Source organism: Salvelinus namaycush, chromosome 41 (genome assembly GCF_016432855.1).
Source record: "Salvelinus namaycush isolate Seneca chromosome 41, SaNama_1.0, whole genome shotgun sequence".
Classification (NCBI taxonomy): Eukaryota; Metazoa; Chordata; class Actinopteri; order Salmoniformes; family Salmonidae; genus Salvelinus; species Salvelinus namaycush.
In genome coordinates this window covers 21,785,928-21,812,551 of record NC_052347.1, presented here as the reverse complement: position 1 = coordinate 21,812,551, position 26,624 = coordinate 21,785,928, and the positions used below count along the sequence as shown (strand labels likewise).

Sequence of the window (26,624 nt, the reverse complement as noted above, 5' to 3'; positions counted from 1 at the left end):
TGTGGGAGTGTGTGGCGTCAGAATGCATGTGTGCGAGTGTTATGTGTGTCTGTGGACAAGTGTGTGTGTGCTTGAGTGACATCACTGTTGAAGAATGCAGTCTGGTAGTCCCCAAGTACTGAAATAAATATTCCTTACCTCTGGGTCAGAGAACAGAAAGTAGTTTGGCGGAAGTCTTGAAACAGGGTGTGCACGTTAACTTAGACTAGAGTAGCAAAACAGTTGACCTATAACAGAGACCTTGAGAGAGTGGGCATGTCTCAACACATAGTTATCCAATTACCTAAATCATTCTCACTTACGATGGACCAAAAATATTGGGAATGGTATGTGTGTGTATGAAACAAAGCATGCATGAAAGGTGTGAGTTTAAAAGAGGGATACAGGGGGAGACAGACATGAATACAGTGTCATAAAGATACTATTAACATGTACTGAAGAGGATAAGGAAGGACAGAGTACATGAAACCAAGCTGTTTGTTTTCCCTCAAGGCAAGGCATGTTTTGACTCACCTATGCAAGTTGTCAGGAATGTTGCACAGAGAGAGCAAGAAGAGGAGCTAGAGGAGCTAAGAGGCACTATATTCCATAACATCGTGATTGATAGAATAATAGAATGTGGAGAACCAACAAGTATGGTTGAAGTGGAGGTAGAGTGTAGTTAGATATAGATAAAGGTAGGGCCTGAGAGTGTGGGAGGGAGTGGGACGACAGAGGAGGTTAAAGTGTGAAAAGTAAAGGGGCGTGGAGGTTTCACACAGGAAAGAGTTATAATCCACTCCCAGCCTTCTCCTTTTTCAGACACCACTAACTTTCATGGTGACCACAACCAAAACTGAGACTGCAAAAGAAAGACAGACAGATTGCTCAAGAAAATGTTATAAACAAGAAATATCTGGAAAACATTTGGATATGTTAACTCAAGTCTTCACGAACCTAAAGCCACAACCAACTAGCAGCTGTGATCATTAACTAAATCCAGAAAGGAAAATAAATCAAAGAAAAGATCAGCTTTCTTCTTCACAACTCTGTCAGCCGTCATAAGTGAGGATTTCAGTTTGACTGGAGAGTAGACAGAGGCATACAGAGCTGTACTTTCCCAATCAAGATCAAGCCTGGACTAGTAAGCCAATTATTATCTGTGATATTTTTATGGTGTGTCATATACTATTGTTTCATTTCAGATACTGTGTGCTTTGTTGATCCACAAAAATGCTGTTATGTTGTTCCGTCTGTAATTCCCTTTGAGAATGAGTGTATGAGACCATATGGGAAAAGAGCTTGGCATCGCTCATTCATTGCTTTGCGTAATCAGGACTTTACAGACACTCCAAGTTATTTCCCTAAAATACTTCTCCTTTATGATCAGTTGATGAGGAGAGCTCAAGAAAAGCCCCCAATAATGTTCTGTTGCCAAAGACTGAAGGGAGAGACTATTACAATGTAACTATTCTTCATTCATTGATAGGATCTTTGCCGTAAGAATACATATCAAGTTACTGGAATTCACCAGGTCAAGTCTGAAACTGGGACAGGAAAAGGTTTCTCATGTTAACATTACAGCAGTACGATAATGTTGATGGTATCTAATGACATCTAACACACTTAAATGTGATATACACTGAGTATAAAAAACATGAAGAACACCTGCTCTTTCCATGACATAGACTGAACAGGTTAATCCAGGTAATCCTTTATTGATGTCACTTCAATCAGTATAGATGAATGAAGGGGAGGACATGCTAAAAAAAAGCCTTGAGACAATTGAGGCATGGATTGTGTATGTGTGCTATTTAGAGGGTGAATTGGCAAGACAAAAAATTGAAGTGCCTTTGAACGGGGTATGGTAGTAGGTTTGTGTCAAGAACTGCTACGCTGCTGGGGTTTTCACGCTCAACAGTTTCCCGTGTGTATCAAGAATGGTCCACCATCCAAAGGACATCCAGCCAACTTGTTGGGGTGCAACTCAATATAAGGAAGGTGTTCGTAATGTTTGGTATACTCAGTGGACATACAGTCATAACATTTCCCTCTTGCTGTTTTCTTTCTACATTACTAATGTTAGCACTCTGGCATATATTCACTTGCACACTGCACAGTGTAATCGTTCCAGTTCTTCAGGCTCCTGTTTGATAGATAGCAATGCATACCTCATCCCATGAGGCATAACAGTGTTTTGTCTGTGGAAAGTACCCTGGCAGAGAATGAGCATCTCAAACCATTTTTGTTGGCATGTCAGTGAAAGACTATTACAAACAAACTCATTTAGTTTCAGTAAACTAATATCCTACATCCTTTGTGACAATGTCACAACTGCAAATAATACAGTACTACCAGACTTGAATAATTGTATTCCCTTGTTCTGCATTTGATCTATCCTCTGAACTCTCTGCTGCATCTCTTTTCTCCTCAGAAATGTCTGCCCAATCAGCAACAATGGAGGCTATTCCACTGACTGCTGTCCCAGGGACAGGTGAAACGACAAATGCCCAAAATGACATCACCTGCCTTCAAGTGATCACCTGCTGTGGTTGTGACCATACTGTTCCCTCCTGTGCCAAGGACAGGGACTATAGGAGACTGGCCATTAGCAGCATCATCTGTGGACTCTCCTGCATTGGCATTTTAGCTTTGGTCAACTCAGTCAAGGTAATTTCAAGCTTATTTAAACATTCTGAAACATTCTGTAATGTAATAAAAGGTGTTGCCCCTTTAGGAACCATCTTGGTTCTCAAAATGTGCACATCTACACTTAGTCTATATCTAAAATATGAGTCGTATCAAAATATAATATACTCTTCTATCCCTATGGCAGGCTCGAGAGGCAAGGAAGACGACTCCAGAGAAGGCTAAACAATACTCCCAACGGGCAAGAACGTTTGGGACCATTTCTATTGTGGTGTGGGTGGCGATTCTGGTACTCAGCCCACTACTATTGGTACTGGTGTCATACATACTCACTCTGATAGACTGACCAATTCCCAGGAACCACCAAGGTGGATGTACTGTACCATAAGGATGGCTACAGGACAGCGGTCCAACTTCTTTAGTATTGATCTTGGACTGCCGTGACACTGTGAGGTGGGAACAGATGGAAAAGCACCTCCAGTGTATACAGCCTTCCTGAGTATCACTCTGATAAGGCTGTTTTGCTGATAAGGATTTACAAAGGCACCTTTAACTTTCTTTTGTGTCACTCTGGAATCTTTCGCTGGAAGAATGGTTTATAGTTAACATTCAAGTGATACCACAGCTATAAATACATCATAAATATTAAGATATTTTGACATTTATCAGTAGCCCAATCAGACTTTTAGCACTTAGAGTAAGGACTGTAGTCAAACTGCCTCCTTCCTGAATAAGAGGTCGGTTCAGAGATGAGAGATGAGCAAGGGGACACAAAATAACCACTTGTTTTTGATATAGCATTTAATGGACACGGTTTATTTGCTGACATACATGAGTCCAAGACTGTATGAGTATAAAACAGCAGAGATTTTTAAAATCCTGTATAAATTCAAAACAAACTGTGAGGCACTATACAGGGGCCTGACTCCAAAACACTCCCATGTCCACCATCTGTCTCAACCTTGACATTTTACTTTTACCATTTATGATATGCAACATGAACTTTATTTTTGAACAATGTTATATTTTTATTTAGCTGTGAAATAAATTATTTGTATATGTGAGGAACTAACTATGAATGTCTAATTATAAAGGACAGATTGTGAACTAGGTATAATTAAATCAGGGCAGTGTTTCTGATTTACAGTAATAGTGAAAACTGCCTTTGGTTTTAAATACCAAAAATGTACAATAGTTCATTTTGGTTACATTACCATTTCTACATTTACTGTATTCATGTTATTGCATTACTTTCTATTTTATATTTATACATTGCATGTTTTAAAGGATTTTGTAATTAAATTAAAATACATTTACATCAATTTGATCTGAATTAAGTTCCTTTTCAGGCTATTTGCCTCATTTACATTAAGTTAATATAGCTACAAATACATTTTACTTAATATAAAGTCACTCTCTAGCTGTAACAAGAAATGCATACAAATACATTTATTCAATACAAACCACACAGTAAAGACAAATATTTTCAGAAATATAATTACAAAAAATGTGATGTAATAGAAAAGTAATTTGTATATACTAGCAATTTTCAAATAAATATTGCTATCAAAACAAATATTACAATCCACAATGATACAAAACATTAAACTAATTGCATTGATCAAAATATTCATGCTAATGTTTCCATAGAAATACTCATTGGAGTGTCATGACGTTTATGTTCAATTTTACTCAAGTAACAATTCTACATAGAATTTTTTACAAAAATGTATAAAATGGACAATATACATTTTATTTGCTATAGTTATGATCCGGAGGTGAAGAAAACAATACCATGTAATGTGTATACAAGGCAAAAGTTGGCAGGAATAGTCAGGCAACAATTAAAGGACGGTTCTAAAAATCAAGTCTGTGATTGTCAGAACCAGAAACATTTTCTTACAGCTGTAATTTGACCAAAAACAGAATTCTCAACATTCAATATATCTTGAAAGTAGCTGCCATTTGATGCTAGTTGCCAATAACAGGTTTGCACCTACAGCTAAATTGGGAATTAACATCTGGAAATTGTTTGGCGAGTAAGAATCCTTACTTGAGAAGTATGTGCATACAAGATCTGCTGTGTAAAAATACATTGATGTCAATGGATAATATCCACAAAGATTTGAATTGCATGTGGGCTTCCAAAGTTAGGATTCAGTAGCAAGTGATTAATAAAGCAGAAAGTGTTTAATAATGATTAAAAGGCTGAGGCATTGGCATATTAAGAATGCAGATTATCAACAAAACTGAGTGCAGAAATAGTAGCAGTTTTAAATACACAAACACTTATGAACTCACTGACCTAAACCAATGATATAAAATGCATTACATCCATAGATAATCAAATATTACAATAACAGTATATTCCATATCGTTATCTACAAATAGTACACAATGAAAATACACTCAATGGAGGGTAAATAATACACCCCCACAAAAGAAAAACGTTGTAAACAATTACAGAAGATGAGGACGAGTTTGATGGAAGGCAACGAGGCTGAGCAATTTGTAATAAGAATATTTCTGAAAATGTGCTTTTGTCTACCCCTTTGATTGACATTTGTCAACAGATATTCTGGTCAAAAGCTAACCAGGAATCCAGTTGGTCAAGCTTGGAGCAAAGAAGTGAATCAAGCTCGTGTAGACTGAGGGTGGGGTGATCTTTAGAAGAGGGGCAACCCCCGCGCCTGGGCCTTCCAAAAGGAGAGCCAACTCCAGCTTTCCTGGGTAAACCACCCCCTGCCCCAACACCAACAAGTGGCTTCCTTGGCTTTCTGGCCACACCAACTTCTGGGAACTCCACAAAACGCTTCAGGCGCTTCTGACCAAGGAGGGAATGAGACCCATCGCGTCGACTGAGTGGCACCTCAAATATGGTCTCCAGCCGTCTGGGACGAATAAAAACAAACAGAGAGCAAGGAAGTTGTTAATGAAAGGAAAGTTACAGTCAATCATTACAATGATGATTACATGTACTGTAGGATTAACAATAAGATGCATGAGTGAACAGTAACCTTTCAGGGGGCTTGGTGAAGTTTTTATTAGTGTAGATTTCCTCCAAACTGAAGTCCTTCTTCTTCACCCTGTTGGAACACATAACAGATTAGTTGGGTTTTTTGTAATCCCTGTCATCACATTTTACAAATACAGGTAGCAAGTTTACTATATACACACAGGCACACCATCATACACTTCAAATACACATACCTGATAGGCTTGGGCAGGCCCATGGGTGTGAGGTTGTGGAGGGGTTTGGGTAAGGCTTTGCGAATTCGAATGGATGACACTTTCCTTCGTTCCTCATGTTTGCCGGTTTCCAACTGTGCAAACACCACCACAGTGTTACCATGGTGAAGGTGGGTTAAAGCCAGACTCACTTATCTTCTCATCTTCGGAACTAATCACATACTGTATGTCATATGTAAATTACATAGTTCACATTAAATATTACGTGGTGAGTGTACCTTAATTTCAGAATCTGACAATGATTTTTCCTCTCTCATCCCTATGGCTTCGAACTCATTCCTGAAACAGTTGCTGTCCTCCACATTCTCCCCATCCTCCTCACGCTGCTGGCTTGTCTCATTCTCCAAGGGAATCTTTGACAATGCACTGGAAACATGGTGGAATTAATCATTTTTAACTACCGTAATCAAAAAGGAAAATATGTATTTTTGAACAAAGGGCAAAGTGGTGTTTTACCTGCAAAGGGAAGAGACTGAAGCAGAGGATATGTCTGATGTCAGGTCACAGGGGTCGGAACTGGAGAACAGGTGACGTACAGAAGAGCAGGATGGTGAAATGGAAGAGGAAACACTGGAGGGGGAAGGGGAGGTATCATGATTGCAAGCACTACTAGTGGCAGCTAGACTTCCTTTTCGCAATTTCCTGGAGAGGAAGGCCAGGGGGCTTGACAGGAAGCAGGAGGCCCAGACAGAGATGGAAGTGGAGAGTGGCACACTGGGAAACAGGTGGTAGGACGGGTTGCCCAATAAATAGGACCTTCTTGAGGGGAACACCTCCTTACGCAGGCATAACGGAGCTATCTCCCGCTCAATTTCCACACTAGAGACAGTATGACGGCGTGGACGTCTGGACGGTGCGGGAGGAGAGGGGACAGGAGGAAAGAGGGAGGGGTGGAGCCGGGGTACGGAGAGGATCCTGCCGTGCAGAGAGGTGGTCCAATGGCTGTCATGGTGGAGGAGAGCAGGGATCTCTGGACAGGAGTAGCTGCGCAACAGACGCTTGTTAAGGGTGGTGTTATCTGATGAAAAGTCCATCTGCTCACCAATCGCTGTATTTCTCTCCTCCTCTTCTTCCTGCCCCCTCTTCCTAATCACAGGCCTGTGCTTCCTACATTGAGTTGCTGCTTTCTTTGGCTTCTTTTTTTGCCCCCTCCCCCTGAGCCTCGTCTCAGAGGGTATAGGCAGTTCAGAACACTCATCCTCCTTCCCCTGCTCCTCCTCCATCACCTGGTCAACAGTCTCATTCTGGCCAAGGTTAGTTGGTTCAGAGGCAGTGGAAAACACTTCTACATCAGAGTCCCTTGCCACATAATTTCCTTGCATAGCCATAGAATGTTTCACTATATTTTTGTTCAGCTTGATTGAACATTTGGGATAAGTTCGCACAGGCCAAGGCACAGTTCTCTTTTTATCTTCAACTGTTATTTGATTAAGTTGCAGGGACTGAGTTGTCTCGTCATTGTCCTCTGTGGACGGACCTCCTCTGACTCTCTTACGTCCACCAAGGGGTTCCACAAACCTCTTATCCACCAGTAACGCATCACTGACAGACATTTTATTAGATCCATTCCGACTCTTCTTTGGGCTCTTGCTAGAGTCAGACCCACTAATTTCTGCTCCCCAACCTACATCTTTGTGGACAGCCACCACTGCGCTAGTCTGTAATGTTTGTTGTGTAACGTCTGAAGATCTAGCAGCTACATGGACATTGTCATCTTTGCTGGGCTTCAATGAGTGCAAGTGATCGGCACCAACATCAGTTAGCCCTGAAGACGTGCCAAGCTGTTGGGTTGAGCTTGAGTTATGAGACCTCCTGGATTTATTTTGTTTCGGTGGTTTTAGTGGACGACTCTCTTCTGAAGTGATCTCATTCAACTTCAGACACTTTTGTTGATTTTGAGATGACGCCACTTCAACCACTGGGTAAATCTTCCTCTTCTTACAGATGTATTTTTGCTGAGTTTTGGATGACGTTTGAGGCCACTTCCCCTTGATATCCAAGTGCTGCTCAGAGATGGGCAGTTCATGATTTTCTTTCATCAAAGCGGTTGTCATGGTAGTTACCATTTCCATATTACATGCTGAACTAGAGTCAGTGTCACCATAACTCAAGGCACTGGTCATACCCCTACTATTGCTGGCTGCTATGCTGTTGTCACACAAACTGTCATTACTGTGCTCTAGTACACTCCCATTACTTGAAGTGGCCATTACTGTGAGAGACGTATTTTTCTTAATATGCCCACTTCGACCTCTAGCTTTGTCCTTCATCACCTCCATCAGAGGTACATGTGTTTCAGAGGGGTTTTGAGTGGTTTCAATGTATACGGTAGAACTCTGGCTAACCCGAAGCAGCACCCTACTTTTAAGAGACTGAGATTTAGAAGTTGCACACGGTTTCGTTCCAACCCCCGGCTGGACAAGTTCTACATCACTTGCGTGCTCTACCGATGTTAATGTGCAACTTTCTAACTCAACATCTACTGTGTCTTCTTTTGTAACCTCTTCACATCGCTCACTTTTCGTCAGTTTCACTCTTTTCTTTTTCTCTGCGTCTCTCTTGATCGCTGTAAAAGGAGTTGCTCTGCATCTCCTCTTAACTTCCTTTGCTGAGCCTGCCATATAGCCTTGCTTTCCTTCACATAAATCTATCTGCTTTTGACGACATTGACTGACTGAGGCACAGTTGTTCAGTGTTGTGTTTACAGGTTTTCTGGGGCTTTTCCGGATAGACATATGTGACTGGGAACCACACACCAACATGTTTCGGTCTTGAGGCAGACCAACAGTTTTTATGCTGTCATCATCTGCCTGACTCTCAGAAGGGGTATTGTAGATAGAGGAGGATAATGGACTAGATGTTTCACTGTCAATACAGTCCCAGATTTTGTACTCTACATACGATTTTGTGGCAAGCCGTTTAGCCTTGGGCTCACAGATTCCTACTTCAGCTGGTAAACTAGAGATGCGGTCTGCTTCAGATGAGTTAATTGCAGCAGAGGGACTGCTCTGTGATGCAGCTTCATTTAGAAAAACACATTTTCGGCGCAATGGTCTCTGGTGAGCCCCTGTCAAATCCACCTGCTCTTCCATTTGAACAATGAGAGACAGCTTGGACCCACATGAGGAACTTGAGGGGTCAGGGGGTTGAAAGGACGTGGAAGAGCATGAGTTGAACTGGAACTCTGTTGATTCAGAACCACACTTGATACTGCTTCTGAGTAGAGGCCTACGCTGCATACAAGGTAATGAATCATTATTATTGGTCTCCTTTTCTGAGCTGTTTGACATACAGGTGTCCCTTTGCGCATCTCCAGGTGGCATCATATTTTGTTTCCCCTCAAGAGAAAACTCATCCTCTTCCGGAGTGCCGTGGGTTTTTAGATCCATGCTGAATTCTAAGTGTTTACGAGAGGCAGGGTCATTTCCTCCTCTTCCAGCTTCAAAGTGTTGCACTGTGCCAGAGGTTAGCTCGTACCCAGGTCCTTGTTGGTGAGAACTATGAGAGGCAGAGGAGACGTCTACATGTGGTTCAGGTGGGGAGCCATTGGGTTTGAAAAGTCGGACGGGACTCATGACAATCTGTGTGAAACTGGCCATCTTGGATTTAAATGACTGAAACAATGGGCCAATCACCCATCGCTTCACAGAGGTCTGGTTTTCAGGGGACTTTCCACAGCCAACCTCTTCATCCGCCTCCATGCCTGATTGGTTGAAATCATGTTCAGTCTTGCCAGTAGTATTTACATCTAAAGTTAATGTGGAAGAGGATGGAATCGCTTTGTTATTTGAGCCTTTCGTGTCTTTGTTCCTACAATGGAAAGAAACAAAAAAGAACACATGAACAGAGAAAAACAACACTATTGTACAAAATACAGGTATGTTTAACAAACTACAATTAGGTGTAATGGTATTATTCATCCAAACTAAGAATAGGCACTACCAGCTTGTTTTCATGAATACATCTTAACCAAATAATTCCCTGACTAGTACCCCTACCTTAAACTACAGTTGGGGATATGAAGAGGTTGAACGTAATCAGAGAAGCCTTCCCCTAATCTGAAAGTTTAACTCCATCCATTTCACTTCATCTATTTTTCCTCCATCCTTTTTCATCACAAAAGAGATCAACCTGGCCCACTGAGCAACACCCTCCATGATCACTGATCTCACTAGGCAGGTTTCCATTGACCCAGGTTAATTTGACAAAAGCAATGCAAAAAAAACAAACATTAACGTGTAATTAAAAACAGCAGCTATAGGAGAAAGTTTCTAAAGATCGACAACATTTGTATCTGTTCGACAGCGGGTGGATTGTTCTTTTTGTTCATCTTTATTGCAACAAATGATGCAAATTCCTTTCTCCTGAATAAATTATTGCTAAATATTTTAAGGTACGCGGTACGTGATGTTATCACCCAACTATAAAGCTCCACTCAACATTTAATTCTAAATGCCTACTGTTTTCTAAATGTATTATTCAACTATGAAAATAATGTTTCTTTGCAGGATAAGATTGGTCTTGACTTTCAAGAAAGCCTGAATTGCGTCGCTTTGCTTTTCTGGTCGGCTGGATGCAAGTTTCACCATCCAATTATTTCAGATCTACAGGAGTGCAGGTTTCAAAGTGGCACATGAGAATTATATGAGAGGTTCCCTAACTTTTGGGGGGAGCGACCCCACCATGTAAATAAAGTGATAGAATCAACGGCCAATGTTCACTTTTTTTTCATTGGGACTATGACAGTCTATTACAAATCTGTCCGACAGTGCTTTTGATATTACTTCAATCTGACGGAAGTATGGTTTGAAGTGACTGAAATGCACCAGAAAGGTATTGGGAAGTTCAAAAGATCGGCAATCATTTTGTATGATCTTTTCTGTAGAAAATACTATCATTGGTGATGTTCTTTTCCTCAGTCTTATTTAGTGCATGGTCTTGTCCACTCTGTTCTAATGAGTCCTGAGCGGCTTGTGGGCATTGTAGAGGGAAACAAAGTTGCATCTTTCAGTGATGGGGTCATAATATTTTGTTGCTTAAACAGTTCAAAAGATTTCACCAAATTTGTAAAAAAAAAATATATATACAGAAACCACTGTTCATTACAACTGCATCTTGCAGCTATCGGAGGTTACCGATGTAACCCCGGTTCTATGAACCAAGAGCAATTTTATTTATTTATCTCAGTTTCTCACGACCCCATTTTCAAATCAGCGACCCCTAGTTTGGGAAACGCTTTATTCGAATTTTTTTATTTTTTATTTAACCTTTATTTAAACAGGAAGGGCTCATTGAGATTTAAAATCTCTTTTTCAAGAGCGTCCTGGCCAAGATAGGCAGCACCAAGTCATTACAAAAATTACAGACAGACAACATGAAAAACTACAAGTAATCTAGTAAAAACCATTGAATTCACAAGAGTATAACAATATCAAAAACAGCAAATTAAAAACATTGACAGGTCAGGGAATCAGCCTCAAAATCCTTCATCAGTGATTTAAAAACACCAATCGGGACAAGTTCTTCCAGTTTAAAATTATTTTGTAAGGTGTTCCAAGACGATGGCGCAGAGTACATAAAAGACCTTTTACCAAATTCAGTTCGGACATTTGGAACAGTTAGCAGGATAAAGTCTAGCGAACGAAGAGAGTACCCACCACATTTCTGAACAATAAAAATGCCCAAATAAAAAGGTAGTAAACCCAAAATGGCTTTGTAAATAAAAGTATACCAGTGACTGAGCCTACAAGTGACTAGAGAAGGCCAGCCAACCCTGGTATATAAAGTGCAGTGGTGCGTAAGGGTTTTGCAGTTTAAAATCAATCTCAAAGTGCCATGGTAAAGAGTGTCAATTGATCTCAAACACTGAGCGGAAGCATTCATATATAAAATATCCCCATAGTCTAGTAAAGGCATAAATGTAGCTGATACTAGCCTCCTTCTGGCTTCAAAACAAAAACAGGCCTTATTCCTAAAATAAAATCCCAATTTCAGCTTCAATTTTTTTGTAAGTTGTTGAATATGCAATTTAAAAGAGAGGCCGTCATCAATTAGAATTCCAAGATATTTATATGAGGTTACAACCTCAATCTCCTTGCCCTGACAGGTAGTAATAGGTGATAGGTTCAGAGGTCTATTTCTTGTATTAGAAAACACCATTAGTTTAGTTTTGTCAGTATTGAGGATAAGCTTCAATTGACACAAGGTATGTTGAACAGTATAAAAAGCAGTTTGCAAGTTCTGGAAAGCTTTTGTAAGAGATGAGGCACAACAGTAAATAACAGTATCATCAGCATAAAAATGAAGTTGTGCATTTTGGACATTTTTGTCTAAATCATTTATATAAATAGTGAATAAGAGAGGACCAAGTACAGAGCCTTGGGGCACACCATTCAGGACAGACAATTTAACAGACATAAGCCCATCAAATTGAGTGCACTGAGTTCTATCAGACAGATAGTTAGCAAACCATGCAACTGCATGCTCCGAAAGACCTACACTCAACAATCTCTGCCTTAGTATAGCATGATCAACTGTATCAAAAGCCTTAGAGAGATCAATATAAAGTGAGACACAGTGCTGTTTTTTGTCAAGGGCTTCAGTGATATCATTTAAAACCTTCATGGCTGCTGTAATTGTGCTATGCTTCTTCCTGAAGCCCGATTGGTACATTGATAAAATAGAGTTAGTAAATAAAAACTATTTTAGCTGTTCACTTACAAGGGTTTCAAGTATTTTCACCAGGGGTGACAGCTTTGAGATTGGCCTATAATTATTTAAAAGAGTTGGATCTCCCCCTTTTAAAAGTGGTAGGACAAAAGCTGATTTCCAGATCTTTGGAATTTCATTACATTCCAGGGTTAGATTGAACAGATATGTAAGTGGTTCAGCTATGAAATCAGCTGCCAGATTTAAAAAGCAGGGATCCAAAAGATCAGGACCTGCAGGCTTTCTTTGATCTAAGGATTTCAGGGCTTTATGTACCACCTGCACTGAGAATGGCAGAAAGCTAAAAGTTTGACCAGCTCTCACTGGTTCATCCACACAGGGTTGTACAGAGACAGAGGACACTGAATCAAACAGCCTACCAGATGATACAAAGTGCTCATTAAAACAATTCAGCATTTCAGTTTTGTCATATATAGCAACAGAGTCCTTCAAAACACATGACGGTAATTCATTAACATTACTGTTACCAGACATAGACTTAATAGCATTCCAAAACTTTCTAGGGTCATTCAGGTTATCAGTGGTAACAGACATAAAATATTCAGACTTGGCCTTCCTGAGAAGAAAAGAACACTTGTTTCTTAACTGCCTAAAAATAAGCCAATCAGCATCAGAACAAGATTTCCTTGCTTTAGCCCAGGCTAGATTACGGTTGTGAATAATACAAGACAGCTCAGAAGAAAACCATGGATTATCCCACCATTTAACCCTGAACCTGCGGAATGGGGCATGTTTGTTTACTATTTGGAAAAAACCATCATGAAAGAATATCCAGGCAGTTTCCACATCAGGGATAAGCTCAATCTTGCTCCATTCAAAATAAAACAAATCATGAAAGAAAGCCTGCTCATTAAAACACTTCAAATTTCTCTTACGAATAAAACGTGGATTTGTCTTTGGAACCTTAGTATTTCTAACAGCAACAACAGCACAATGGTCACTTAAATCATTACAAAAAACACCAACCGCAGAATATTTATGTGGAACATTTGTCAATATCAAATCAATCAGGGTAGATTTATCTGGGCATTTAAGATTTGGGCGAGTGGGTGAATTAATCAACTGGGTAAGATTCATAGAATTACAAAACATTTTTAAATCATCAGACACCGGCTTTAACCAACACCAGTTGAGATCACCAATCAAGATAATTTCACTGTAAAGAAGTTTAGACATAAGGTGCGTCAAAGAAGAAAATGCATCACCGAGAGCAGAGGGGGGTCTATAACAGCCAATCACAGTTATAGAGAGGCCCTTTGAAACCTCAATATTCAAAGCAAGAAATTCCAACTGTTTACAAATAGTTTCAGACTTTGCCACACTTACATGGAATTTAGATTTTACATATATAGCCACACCCCCACCTTTCTTAACCCGATCAGTGCGATAAACATTGTAACCACTTATATAAATATCCTTATCAAAAATAGACTTGCTGAGCCAGGTTTCAGAAAACACAATTACATCAGCATCAGTTGATTTAGCCCAAATCCTAACCCCATCAATTTTTGACAACAGGCTACGTACATTTAAATGAAAAATACCAAAACCAGATCTTGATTTAAAATCAGAGGGGGTTTGGAGACATTGCATATCAGGGCCAGGGTTAGGTTGCACGTTACCTGATATCAACAACAGAAGAATAACTAGGCACCTCTGTTTAATAACCTTGCACGGCTTCTCTTTTTTAAGAGACCTACTGCAAGCGAATTCTACAAGTGAGTTTCCAGACAATACAAAACAGTCATTTAAAACCATTAGACTTTGGTAGTGACACAAATTCGTACTGTTCACATCATGCCACAAATGCATCGGCACTTGGACGAGTGGACCGAGTGAAAAAGAGCGAGTTCCTGCAGACAAAATGTCTAATGGACGCGAGAGTACATTGTCAGATGTACTCACCCTGCGACAATGTTCGTTTTCTCCAGAGTTCAGTAAAGTCAGTGCACAAAGCAATACCACGGAAATTGTCATTTTCTCTGACAAAAAAACAAGAGGCCAACGAAGGTAAGTGGAGAGAGGGACAGCGTGTATGTGAATCAATGTGAGTGTTTGCGCGTGTGAGTAGATTGGGTATTGAGGGCGATAGAGAGAACGGGTTGAGCTGCCACTGACAGCCAGGCGAAGAGCAAAAAGGAGCAGCTTGGACAAGACACTCCGCGGACGAAGGAGGAACTCAGGCCAGCCAGAGATAGGGTTACTTTGGTAAACTTCAAGTAATGAAGTGTCGAGTTGAGGAGGACCCGTGATCTTTACACCAGCAAAAACAAAATAGTTTGCACCACACAACAACGAAGATACGCAACCATAAATAAATAGATTATTAGTAGGTTAAAATGTACTAGTCACAAACAAACGACTTGACATGCTGCCATCTTGGATTTTGCTACCATCTTGGATGGTAGCAACATGGGTTGTGCACGCAGGGTACACAAAATTAGAAGGGTTGTAGCTACGGGGTGGGCAAAGAATGTGGCAAATAGTCAATTATTGCATTCTATACATGCTGGCTTTTGAAGGCCACACAAAACATGAAACAGATGGGTCGGAGGGCATACAGAATGTAACCAATTTATTAATGCGCAATTTGCCTGAATGGTTCATGGAAAGACTTTAACCACTTCATTAAAAAATACATATTTTTAGGTGTGACGGTATTACGTCCAGCTGTTTTTATATCGACACAAGATAGTTAATTGGAAACGCACCGTAGCAGGCAAATGCTGCATCTATTTTCTATGCGAACTTGCTAAATGTTGACAAAAATCACCTGATAGGTTAATGGAAACAGCCACTGACTCAATCAATTTCTCCACCCATGGTAAAACACTTAGTTTCTTGACATTTGAACAAATCAAGTCATATGCACACAAAATACATTGAAATGCTATGTAAGTCATCATACTCACCTAGACATTTGACATTCTGATGCAACATTGAGATCCAAAACGCTCTGCAAAGTAAGTAAATATTTACATCATAAACATATCCATATAGTGTAATCACTTTGCCAATAATTGCCTCTGCCTTTATCACACATAGTGACCATGAAAAATAAATAGGTTATTAAAGATTTTATGCAACAAAAAATGTTTTGTTGTTTTTTGGTTGCAAAATGGCTTTTATAGAGACAGCGTCAATCTGCAATAAAACTGATTGTTAATGTAAACATCACTGAGGATGTCTGGCTAGTTAGGTCAGTCATGTTTGCAGACACCAATCATTGCTCCTTGCTGTGCGTCTCTAAGATGCAGCAGACCGTGAAAGAGGATTAATTTACATATTTCTACAGATTACACCACGGCATTGTGTAGGGCACTGTACTACCAAAACACAGTGCACTAGGGTTGGGCCATGTCTGGAATGACACATGGTCCTGTCCATACGTGGTTGATATACGATCGTATCGTCTATTTTCTCTCTCAGGAAGGGGGGGGTTGCAGAATGATTTACAAATTGGTAGGGCTATGTTTCTCATGTACATAAAAAAACTCAGATATCAGTTATATTAGCCTGCTGTGAACCATCCAGAGGTGTGGGGGTAAATGGGAGTCAGAGGGTCGGGGGCACTCAGGGAATCCCTGCCGACGTCACAGGATTCTCCGATCACATAACTTATTACCGGCGCAGGTGAAGGCACGGGAGCAATTATACACAGGGGGAAAAAAGAGAACAGTGGGAAATGCGGGAGGGGAGGAAGGAACGGACAAAGAAATGAGGACAAATATAGAACGAAGAAACCAGAAACGGATAGAAGAGGACATCGAAAGACAAAGAACGGATTAAAAGATGAAGAACGTGAGAGTGAATCCCGTAAACGCGAGCCAATGCCAAGCTAAGCCACAAAAGAGAATATTTAATTTGTTGATTATCGAAAGGCTCATTGGTGTGTAAGTAAAGTGCTCTGAACCGAGCTAGGATTTTGTTTCCTTTCTTGAACCGGCCGAGTGCCATTCTGTGAACATTAAATACATCACTTATTTTTGCAACTTAAAAACCTGACTCTTCCACTGTTTACGCCACCCCTCGCTACTGCATAGATCGGAACCCCTCTGGACTGATCACACTACCTTTTAAAAAACTAATATTATAGCCGTACCAATCGTAGGCTATTGTTATTTCATCTTGATCACCTGGGTAAGCGCATTTGCGACATTCTTCCATTAGGATACATTCCAACAGTAGACCACAAGCGAAGGGAAAAGGTGAGAGGAGAGTGCGTAGATGCGATAAGGAATTATACATTGAGCAAATTGATGATGCTTTTGTATGTGGCTGCTATGAAAGTGAACCGTGTGTGCGGGTGATCCTGGGTGTATTCATTCCGCCGACTCTGTTGAGAAACTTTTGTTAAACGGAAGCAAATGGAGCGAAACAGGTATAAACCTACCTGAATTTGTCCAATTGAAACTCTCGTTTGCAACTGTTTGGACTAATGATTACACCAAGATCAGCTAGATGCAGGCAGGTGTGCAAGGAGGTATTTAATGTGTCACTGTCTGTCACCTTGATAACTCCAATTAGTTGCGCAGCCTGTGCACCTACATTATAAACTTTAATTCGTAGGCTACGTTGTAGCAACCTCATGATGGATATAGGGAAAATCATGTGGCAGTATCATGTAGTAGCCTAAAGCTATCGATGTTACATTGAGCTGGCTAAATGGAATATGAATGACAGTGATCCAATATGCTGTAATAGAAATAAGGCCATGCTCATAAAAATGTAATAAATTGTCCACCCTAATCTTAACCAGCACCGACCACCACTGATGTACAGACAGATTATCTAGAGTGGATACAGTAGAAAGTGGCCCATGTACAAATAGACATTTATTGCATACCTTTTTTAGCGGTTGTTTGCAGGGGGGATCAACTCTCATTAGCTTTACTGACAGGGACTGAGACACTTGCATCTAAGGATCAGAAAGGAGTGAACTGATTAACAAACAAGACCCTTTTAAGTAGCTTATAATATCTAAGAAACCATTAAGACTTAAACATGAAACTACCACACTGCTCTCCCTCTTGGCAGGGGATGTATTTTGTCTGGACTCCGCCACTGCGTCTTTGGGCTCCTGCTTCTTCGGTGTCTTCTGAATGCGCCCACTCCTCCTCCTGTCACCAGGCTTTTTGCCATCTTCACAGCTGTGGGAGATGAACAGTTATGGTTTGGACTCTTCACCAGTAGCTCTCAGTAATTGCGATGGTGGTTAAAAACATGGGTTTCAAATAAGCAAAAATATAAATACAATAGGGGAAGAGGAAAGCAAAAGGTGCCAGGGGAACTATACCTGGGGGTGATGGAGGAAAGAGGGAGAAGGTGGGGTGGAGGTTCGCTGTGAGGGGGATTACAGAAAGGGGTTGGGGGAACCTTGGCATCTCCCTCCATTGGACAGACTATTTAGGGGAGCAAGTCAGGGAACTAGATCAACATCCTCACTCCCCCCCTATCTGTCTTTCTCTGTAAAGACAACAGAAATAAACATGCTGGACATCAACATAAGTGAAACATTTGAGGCACTGGCTAGCTTGCTTATGGTATATGTTCAACAATTGCACAGTAACCATTTGTGCAAAATGTACACAAATGGAAAGTGTTAGCTAGCTTGTGCTTTTATTTTCATCCAGCTAACAACACATATACAGATCACCTTCTAGTTTAATTAACCTTTCCAGAATGAACAATAAAACGTGATTTGATTGGTTTTACCTCGTCAGCTAACAAATACGTGAATAAGCCACTAATTGCTACCCGTATTTGATCAAATGCATAATTTTTACCTCCTATTGACAATATATCATTTTCATGCACTCTCTTTTGAACAAAGCACATTATTTGTGTTGTCATGGGGATGGTACACCAGTGGAGGCCACTTCTACAAGAACTCGTTATTCGTTAACTAGATCTGTGTTGTGCATATCGTGAACTTCAATGCAATAGCCGGCGAAGGTCTATGTAGTAGTCAGCTAGCTAAGTTAGCTTGGTAAAGTCGGGAGAAATCAATCATTTCAAGGAGGAGAACGTAAAATGAGGGTAGGGTGAGTATTAGTAGCTAGCTAGCTAACGTTAGCAAATATGCTAACGTTCGCAGCCACCCAATGCACTGCTGCGATAACGTTATAGTCATAAACATTCAAAATATGCATATTTTATGAAGCCAATTTGAAGTAGTAAACTTACCGCAACGCCCCAATTATTTCATAAGAAAAATATGAAGTTTTGTTATAATATAATTGTGTACAGACATCTTTAACGTAAACACGACGCAGGACGGCGCCCAAGTTGAACCATTTCACAAATGTCCGTTCATCATCAAAAGTTCCACTGGCACACTGACCAAGAAACCAATCAGGTTGAAGCTTTCACATGGAAGAAATCCCTCCAGAAAATCTAACCAATGAAGGAAAGCTATAAACGTCTCTCAACCAACTGCATTCTAGTGAAGGGATCTTGTTTGGTAAGGACGGCCAACAGAAGTCAGAAAGCAGTCGTTGTCCTCGAGTGATGTACATTTGAACCAATCAGAAAGCCGGAAATTAGCTGGTTCAGAAGCCAGTCTAATAAAAAATATCATTTTAGCAAATTTGTCTAATTGCTCTTTAAACCAATGTTGTAACACTGTGTACTATATAGAAACCCAAAAAATATTTAGTAAAATGATTTAGCAATGTTTCAAGACCTTGCTTGTAGGCTTAGCAGCAGACAAGAAATAGACAATATAAAATACCAATTTGTTTATTTTAAAACAGGAAGGCTACATACAATAAGAGATCAGATAACAGAGAATTTGGATGTGTGTGTGTGAGCGAGCGAGAGACTATCATTGGTATTTATTAGGATCCCCATTAGCCACTGCAAACGCAGCAGCTACTCTTCCTGGGGTCCACATGAAACAACATAATACATAACATTATTAGTCAAGAACTGATCATGGTCATGTGTAAAGATCAAAGTCTAGTCTCTTGGAATTGTAGAACTGAGCGCTTCCCTGTTCAATCCTCCTGCAGTAAACACCATCTTTGAAAAAGCCCTCATCCACCCAGCCCTGAAAGAGACAGAAAATAGGGATTACTGGACAGAACCGGCCTGGCCTAATCAAGTATAACCAGGTACAGGATCATAAGGGAAGAAGGAAAATAAACTGTGTGACCACCAGAAAAACAGACCAGTAGCAGAATGGCAGGTACTGTTGATGTTCCTACCCCTAGGACAGTTACTAGAGCAGAAGTGCAGATACTACCGCCCTTAATGTATTGTCCATTATACTGTAATAGAAAATAGAGACAATTCAAACCTGCATCTGCTGACTGCTGAAGGGGCCGTAGAGTTCAGAATTCTCTTCTGTGTCCCATTTATACTCCCACATCACCTCATCACTCACTTAAGACAAACAAAATATGTTTACACATACATCTCAAAAGTCAACAAAAATTGCACCTGTAATAGTAGTGTAAATGGTTTGGAACCAGCTGACCGCAAACCAATTTACTCTCACTAACCCGTCTCATCATCCTGATCCTCTTTGTCCGGAGCTTTGACACTGTGCTTCTCGTCAATTTTGTCTGCAAACATGTCAAGCTCATCTTCTTCCTCCTCCCCATTTTTACTCCTCCCCACTGATTGCTGCTGGCTCTTCCCTTTCAGTGTGTAGGCCAGTTTTTCATACGTCTGCTGGTATATTTCAAACACCCCACTCCCAACCAGTCTGTCTGCCAGTGCCGTGAGCCTGTCCAGTTTTTCGGTATCCCTATTTGTTTCTTCTGCTTTCCCGTTCTCTTCCCTCTGCTTTCCCTTCTTACGCCCACCTAGGCCTCCAAGCCGGCGAAGCCCTGCGGCAACAGTCTCCCCAGGTAATAGCAGCTCCAACAGAGCCTCTGTGAGCTGATGCTGGCTGTAGGATGCCAGGGGGTCCTCAACTGGCTCCTTTTCTTCTTCCATGTCTTGCTCTTCGTCACTGTCTGCCTGCTTCTCCTCTCGCTGTTTCTCTTCTTCTGCCTCATCTTCATCCCCCACTCTCCTCCTCCGCTTGGCTGCCAGACCTTTCTTCTTTCGTTTAGTAGGTTGCTCTCTTATTTTCACCTAAAGAGCGAGACAAATACATTACTTCACTGTGTGACATTTCTGCAGTGAACAACTAATCAAATAACTAAAGACACAGTTACCCAGTCAATGTTGTCAAGCCAGTTGTCCCTGATCTCCTCATCCTTTTTGACGTAGTAGTTTCCTTCAGAGTCAAAGTGCCCTTCTTGCATCTCCTCATCCAGGTTAAAGGGTGTGATGGGAACTCCCTCGTCACAGTCAATTGTTGCCCCCTCCTGACCTAAAACAAAACATGCACTTTTAGACATTAACAGGTAGACTCAGCGATATGACAGATGCAAAAACTAAACAGCATAGTGGATCAATTTGCCTAACAGCTAAGAGTGTTGAAGTGCAACTTCTCCGCTGATTTGGTCCTGTGGCTACCACGTTGTAATGGGTAAGGCGAACCCGTGCACATGTGCCGATACTATGTGTGACTGTGTGAGGGAAGTCTTGCGTCTCACTCATCCCAATATCTGCGGTGCTGCTTGTGGCAATGCCATTTCTCAGAGTCTACCTTTAAATAACTGGAGGGCCAGGTCTCAGTTATGAAGACAATCAAATTGATAAGACAAACCTTCCACATCGTCACTGGCCAATATGTTGTATTTGCTGCTCTTATCTCCATCTTCTTCCTCGTCCTCCTCGTCACTGTCCAGAGAATGTTTTCCCTTGAACCTGGAGCCCGGCCCAACCACGTCCTCACATAACTGGCGAGATCCCAGGTGAGATAAAGCAAACTGGTCAGTATAGAAAACACACAAACAAATACCTCTAGCTAACACAAGTAACTGAAAGATTCTTACATCAAAAAGCATATTTGTGTTGGTCAGATGTAATTCTTATGTCCCACTCTATGCTGTTAAAAATTAATGTAGCACTGTACTTAAGATCTGAGAACAAGTGTTTGTGGCAGCACCTTTTTCTTTGGAACGTCCTCATCCAACAACTCTCCACCATCGCCGTCCCCAAACGTGACTTTCCTTTTAGACATGCTGTTGATGACAGAAGAGAAAACAAATCTAAATGTACATGTTTGTAGTATACATGTCTATATATTACTGTACTATAATGAATCAAATGGAAGCAATCTTCTTAGCTAACGTTAGCTAACTAACATTACTGCGCTAGCTAACTTTAACTAGTAACGTTAGCGAGCTAACCATTTACTGAAGCTTTTGAATAAGTATGTTATCAATATTTAAGCGACTACACTATTCCACGTGACGTTAATTTACGTGATACGATTATCTCCACAATAGTGTGACTACTACAGCTATAGCTAGCTAAATTAGTTTTTTTTTGCTAGCTAACTAACGTTACAGTACTAGCAGGTACCAAGCAAACAACGACACGTGCAGAGTTAGTAAGTAACGTTAAAGGGGCGTAAGTTAGCTAGCTTCACAACACCTTGCATGCATCTGAGGATGGATAATGATAATTAAAAATACCAAAAAATACAACATGTATATAAATGCAGATAGCTAAGGAAAACAAAAACTACCTCGCTAGCTATCGATACGAAAAGTCTGCAAGCGCCATTCAACTAAACAGGAAGTGATGTCGAACCTGAAGCGTACAGTTCTGCGGCGTGTTCAAGAGGTGTCACGGTCTCAAAAAGTTCTCTAAACAATTCAAAACGTTCAGCACCAGAACGGGGTGTATTTAGAGTGTGTTAGTTTCGAAGTGTTTAAATGTTATGTAACGTATCTGTCTCCATGCAAGGCCATTTCATTGGTGTTTGGGGGGTATTTGCCTCTAGAGACCAATTTATTGAAGGCTAATGACACCCCTCCTTTTCTTAGGAGCCTTGTGTTGTTACCATGTTCAGGTAAGTGTAACCGATGTGAAATGGCTAGCTAGTTAGCGGTGGTGCGCGCTAATAGCGTTTCAATCGGTGACGGCACTCGCTTTGAGACCTTGAAGTAGTGGTTCCCCTTGCGTTGCAAGAGCCGTGGCTTTTGTGGAGCGATGGGTAACGATGCTTCGTGGGTGACTGTTGTTGATGTGTGAAGAGGGTCCCTGGTTCGCGCCCGGGTCGGGGCGAGGGGAAGGACTCAAGTTAAACTGTTACATAAGCATCATAGTATTTTTTATCATCTTTGGGCTTCTATGATTTCAAATCAAATCAAATTGTATTTGTCACATACACATGGTTAGCAGATGTTAATGCAAGTGTAGCGAAATGCTTGTGCTTCTAGTTCCGACAATGCAGTAATAACCAACAAGTAATCTAACCTAACAATTCCACAACTACTACCTTATACACACAAGTGTAAAGGGATAAAGAATATGTACATAAAGATATATGAATGAGTGATGGTACAGAATGGCATAGGCAAGATGCAGTAGATGGTATAGAGTACAGTATATACATATGAGATGAGTAATGTAGGGTATATAAACTTAAAGTGGCTAGTGATACATGTATTACATAAAGATGGCAAGATGCAGTAGATGATATAGAGTACAGTATATACATATGAGATGAGTAATGTAGGGTATGTAAACATTATATTAAGTGGCATTGTTTAAAGTGGCTAGTGGTACATTTTTACATAATTTCCATCAATTCCCATTATTAAAGTGGCTGGAGTTGAGTCAGTATGTTGGCAGCGGCCACTAAATGTTAGTGGTGGCTGTTTAACAGTCTGATGGCCTTGAGATAGAAGCTGTTTTTCAGTCTCTCGGTCCCTGCTTTGATGCACCTGTACTGACCTCGCCTTCTGGATGATAGCGGGGTGAACAGGCAGTGGCTTGGGTGGCTGTTGTCCTTGATGATCTTTATGGCCTTCCTGTGACATCGGGTGGTGTAGGTGTCCTGGAGGGCAGGTAGTTTGCCCCCGATTTCAGTGCCAGCACAAGTTTTCCCTTGGTCGAGGTCAAATAACTCTCATTGTTCTTAAGTCCTTTTTTGGTTTTTTTGTTCATAAAATGCTTAATTTCAATAGGTAAAAACTGCATTGATAAAGCTCTGTTTATGTGGCTCTGGCCCTCATTACCACTCATGTTAATGTAGTGGTGCTATAGGGTCCAACTAGGCCTTAATGAGAGGATTCATTCTTGGTTATGAATCAATCACCAGAGGAAGTAAGGAACATTTAATCAACTTCAAGAACACATTTAATACAATTTGATATAGTAAGACTTTTTTCTAAAGCATCACTGAGGAAATTAACTTAACATTTTACACAGAACAGGGAAGTGAGGAAGAACACCCCCTCAATGTATACTATCTGGGTAGTAGGTGTGGACTTAAGCGTAGAGGGGAGAGAGAATATTGTGTGTCAGGGTTTTGTTTCCAGGAAGTGGGTTGAGTTATTTATATTTCAACACTTGTCCTCTATTACCCAGGGGAGGACCTGTGTTCGTAACCTGAAACTTTATATTTAAACATTGTCTTATTCTAGATGTGTTGCGGTGAACACAAACTACTGTGGGAATTAGACAGAGGAACAAGTGAAGGTTTATGGAAGAAAATCTAAAACATATACAATTGGATGGATAGAGAGTGACCCTGAGAGGTAAGCTTGGATGACACATTACTCCTCCGCTAGACTGGCAAGAGATAGACATGGAAATTGTGTGTAGATTTAAGATCATTGTCATAAAGAATTGACTAGTTGAATACAGGATGATGGCATCTGGTTACTGGCAATGTTGCTTTACTGGTGAAAAAGAAAGGAGGTATTATGACAGACAAACAAGGCTCAAATGTCATGTGTCTGTACTACTGGTGCTGGATTGATATTATCAAGGATGCCTTTCATCCTCTAAAGGATCCTCTCTTTGTTGGAGAACGTTGTAATGAAGATCCATGAGAAGATTTTAACCCATTACCTATCCTGCACCTCACCGATAGATAAAGAAGGATATCTCTACAAAAAGGTATTGTAAAACTTGACAGACATAAGCAAGAGCCAAATTACATTATCAATATGCTGTGAGATTCTGTTATAACACAGTCTCCTCTTGGCCTTTTGCTTTTCCCTGCCTAATAATAATTATGTCTCAACTGATATTTGATATTTGAAGCTACTTTATTATTATCAATGTCAACCCCCCCATTGATATATCACTGACATAAATAGAACATTGAAATGGAGGGCTTGTATAATGGCACTCATTTGGGTAAAATTATCTCTATATTTATCTCTGTATCTATTCTCACTCTTTACAACTTCCCTTCATCAAAAATATTGTAACCTACTCTTTCTCCATCTTTCATCCCACCACCCTGGCATCCTCCTCTTACATATACCTCATCAGAAAGAGAGGACCTCCTCCTACCAGAGGCGCTGGTTTGTCCTGAAAGCCAATCTGCTGTTCTACCAGGAGCGTCCGGCAGATCGACACCTGCTGGGGGTTATTGTCCTAGAGGGCTGTGCTGTCCAGCGCTGTGAGTCTGAGGGAGGACTGTTTGCCTTCTCCATGGTGTTCAGAGGTTCAGGACTGAAAACCTACAAGCTTGCTGCTGAGGACCAGCTGGGCCAGGAGAGCTGGGTCAAAGCCCTGCTCACAGCCAGCCACTGCTACCTTTCACTGCTGGTCAGAGACCTGGGGAAGCAGTACGAAGGTGAGTGTATGGAGAAAGTGTGGTGTGTGTATTGTTGTATTCATGCTTCAAAAATATGTGTTCCTTTCCTGCCTCTCAACCTGTATTCTTTTGTCACTAAGCAGAGGCTAAACGCCAAGCTGGCCCTGCTAAATCCCATCAACGAACCACTGTGACTGGTCCAGGCTCAATGTGCCTTACCCAATCCATGACTTACCTGAACTCATGCTCCTCCTCCTTCCTCATGCCAGGACCAGTGAGGAGAGAAGGGGGAAGCCACAGTGCCAGTAATGTATTACAAGCCCCTCCAATCCCCAGCAACGTGATCAATAAGAGGTCCCCTAAGCATTGGCCCAAGAGAAACGCACATGTCACACCGATAAATGGACCAGCACCACCATATGGGGAATGGCCACAAGTGGACTTTGATCCTCTAGAGGATTTCACCAAGCTACATGATTACTATGGAGAGGAGGTGAAGCAGCTGAGAGCTGATTGGCTGAGGAGGAGGCAGGAGGAAGAGGAGCACCTTGAGGAGGATCTCATTGACCTAAGTGAACACTGACCCACAGAGATCAGACAGTCACCACTCTGGTTATTTTGATGAGGACTTTGGTGTGAATGCCAGTAATCTGAAATAAGAAAGTGACTTTATAATTTGAGGAACTAGAGCATTAAAGAAGAACTAGTCACCTGTGTATACATCATGATGGGATTATAGTCCTATGAGGTTGATGATGACCCTCAGAATGTCTTGTCACTAAGCAGAGACTCATCATCAAACTCATAAGACTATCACCCTTAGTGGTGTTGCAAACAACCGGATGCATCCGGTTCTCAGGGATACAGCCCTGATGTGGGAACTCTGCTCGGCTGTTTCTTTTCCGCCTGCTACGTTAGGTTTTAGGAATATAATCAGCTCATGCTGTATACACAGGTGACTGGTTCCTCTTAAACACTAGTTCCTCAAATAATAGTCACTTTCTTATTTCAGAGTACTGGCACTACTACGGATTTATCTGTTACTGTTTGTAAATTATCATTAAAATCACTGGTATATTTTCTAGGTAATATTGATGGTGAGTGTGAAGCTTAACTTTCTGTCAGCAATCAGGGTAGTTATGCAATATTGAAGCAAAGAGCTTCCAGTCGAAGCTCGCATCCACTATAAGACCATGGTGCTTACCTACGGAATAGCAAGATAAACTGCCCCTCTCTACCTTCAGGCTATGCTCAAAACCTACACCCCAACCCTAGCACTCCGTTCTGCCACCTCAGGTCTCATGGCCATCCCACCCCTACAGGAGGGCAGCTCCCGATCAGCCCAGTCCAAGCTCTTCTCTGTCCTGGCACCACAGCGGTGGAACCAGCTTCC

The 26,624-nt window shown here is 41.1% G+C and overlaps 3 protein-coding genes and 1 long non-coding RNA gene across 6 annotated transcripts; 2 read left to right on the top strand and 2 right to left on the bottom strand.

Moving 5' to 3' along the window:
- The first annotated feature begins 867 nt into the window (after positions 1-867).
- Positions 868-3,817, top strand: LOC120034294. The gene is made up of 3 exons (XR_005474023.1): positions 868-1,123; positions 2,414-2,649; positions 2,816-3,817. It is a non-coding gene; the product is annotated as an uncharacterized LOC120034294 (long non-coding RNA).
- Positions 3,411-18,904, bottom strand: LOC120034293. Its single transcript, XM_038980796.1, has 10 exons — positions 18,793-18,904; positions 17,903-18,072; positions 17,621-17,756; positions 17,453-17,524; positions 15,519-15,562; positions 6,334-9,687; positions 6,096-6,243; positions 5,839-5,951; positions 5,646-5,714; positions 3,411-5,519 (listed from the first exon to the last, which is right to left on the bottom strand). The coding sequence occupies exons 2-10, from the start codon at positions 17,998-18,000 to the stop codon at positions 5,195-5,197; spliced, it is 4,359 nt and encodes a 1,452-aa protein (XP_038836724.1). The 5' UTR covers positions 18,001-18,072; positions 18,793-18,904; the 3' UTR covers positions 3,411-5,194.
- Positions 18,905-19,331: 427 nt separating this feature from the next.
- Positions 19,332-22,279, bottom strand: LOC120034174 (CD2 antigen cytoplasmic tail-binding protein 2-like). 2 transcript variants are annotated; one of them, XM_038980637.1, is made up of 7 exons: positions 22,199-22,279; positions 21,614-21,689; positions 21,272-21,404; positions 20,775-20,932; positions 20,112-20,691; positions 19,907-19,992; positions 19,332-19,657 (listed from the first exon to the last, which is right to left on the bottom strand). In XM_038980637.1, the coding sequence occupies exons 2-7, from the start codon at positions 21,686-21,688 to the stop codon at positions 19,547-19,549; spliced, it is 1,143 nt and encodes a 380-aa protein (XP_038836565.1). In that variant the 5' UTR covers position 21,689; positions 22,199-22,279; the 3' UTR covers positions 19,332-19,546. The 2 variants fall into 2 exon arrangements, with proteins under 2 accessions (XP_038836565.1, XP_038836566.1); XM_038980638.1 differs by lacking the exon at positions 22,199-22,279 and adding an exon at positions 21,858-21,939.
- A 1,767-nt stretch (positions 22,280-24,046) lies between these two features.
- On the top strand, positions 24,047-25,893 carry LOC120034535 (sesquipedalian-1-like). 2 transcript variants are annotated; one of them, XM_038981132.1, is made up of 3 exons: positions 24,047-24,582; positions 24,964-25,270; positions 25,375-25,893. In XM_038981132.1, exons 1-3 carry the CDS (start codon positions 24,502-24,504, stop codon positions 25,812-25,814), a joined length of 828 nt encoding a protein of 275 aa, XP_038837060.1. In that variant the 5' UTR covers positions 24,047-24,501; the 3' UTR covers positions 25,815-25,893. The 2 variants fall into 2 exon arrangements, with proteins under 2 accessions (XP_038837060.1, XP_038837059.1); XM_038981131.1 differs by lacking the exon at positions 24,047-24,582 and having other exon boundaries at positions 24,769-25,270.
- Positions 25,894-26,624: the final 731 nt, after the last annotated feature.

Bases quoted from the DNA above. Each gene is read 5' to 3' on its own strand.
- LOC120034535 (XM_038981131.1), top strand. From the start codon at position 24,811: ATGGCACTCATTTGGGTAAAATTATCTCTATATTTATCTCTGTATCTA. The intron at 25,271-25,374 runs GTGAGTGTATGG...GTCACTAAGCAG, and splicing joins CCTGGGGAAGCAGTACGAAG to AGGCTAAACGCCAAGCTGGC.
- LOC120034293 (XM_038980796.1), bottom strand. From the start codon at position 18,000: ATGGAGGGAGATGCCAAGGTTCCCCCAACCCCTTTCTGTAATCCCCCT. The intron at 17,757-17,902 runs GTATAGTTCCCC...CATCTCCCACAG, and splicing joins CTTTCCTCCATCACCCCCAG to CTGTGAAGATGGCAAAAAGC. The intron at 9,688-15,518 runs GTGAGTATGATG...TTTCCATTGTAG, and splicing joins TCAGAATGTCAAATGTCTAG to GAACAAAGACACGAAAGGCT.
- LOC120034174 (XM_038980637.1), bottom strand. From the start codon at position 21,688: ATGTCTAAAAGGAAAGTCACGTTTGGGGACGGCGATGGTGGAGAGTTG. The intron at 20,933-21,271 runs GTTTGTCTTATC...GTTTTGTTTTAG, and splicing joins GGCCAGTGACGATGTGGAAG to GTCAGGAGGGGGCAACAATT. The intron at 20,692-20,774 runs GTAACTGTGTCT...CTCGCTCTTTAG, and splicing joins GGCTTGACAACATTGACTGG to GTGAAAATAAGAGAGCAACC.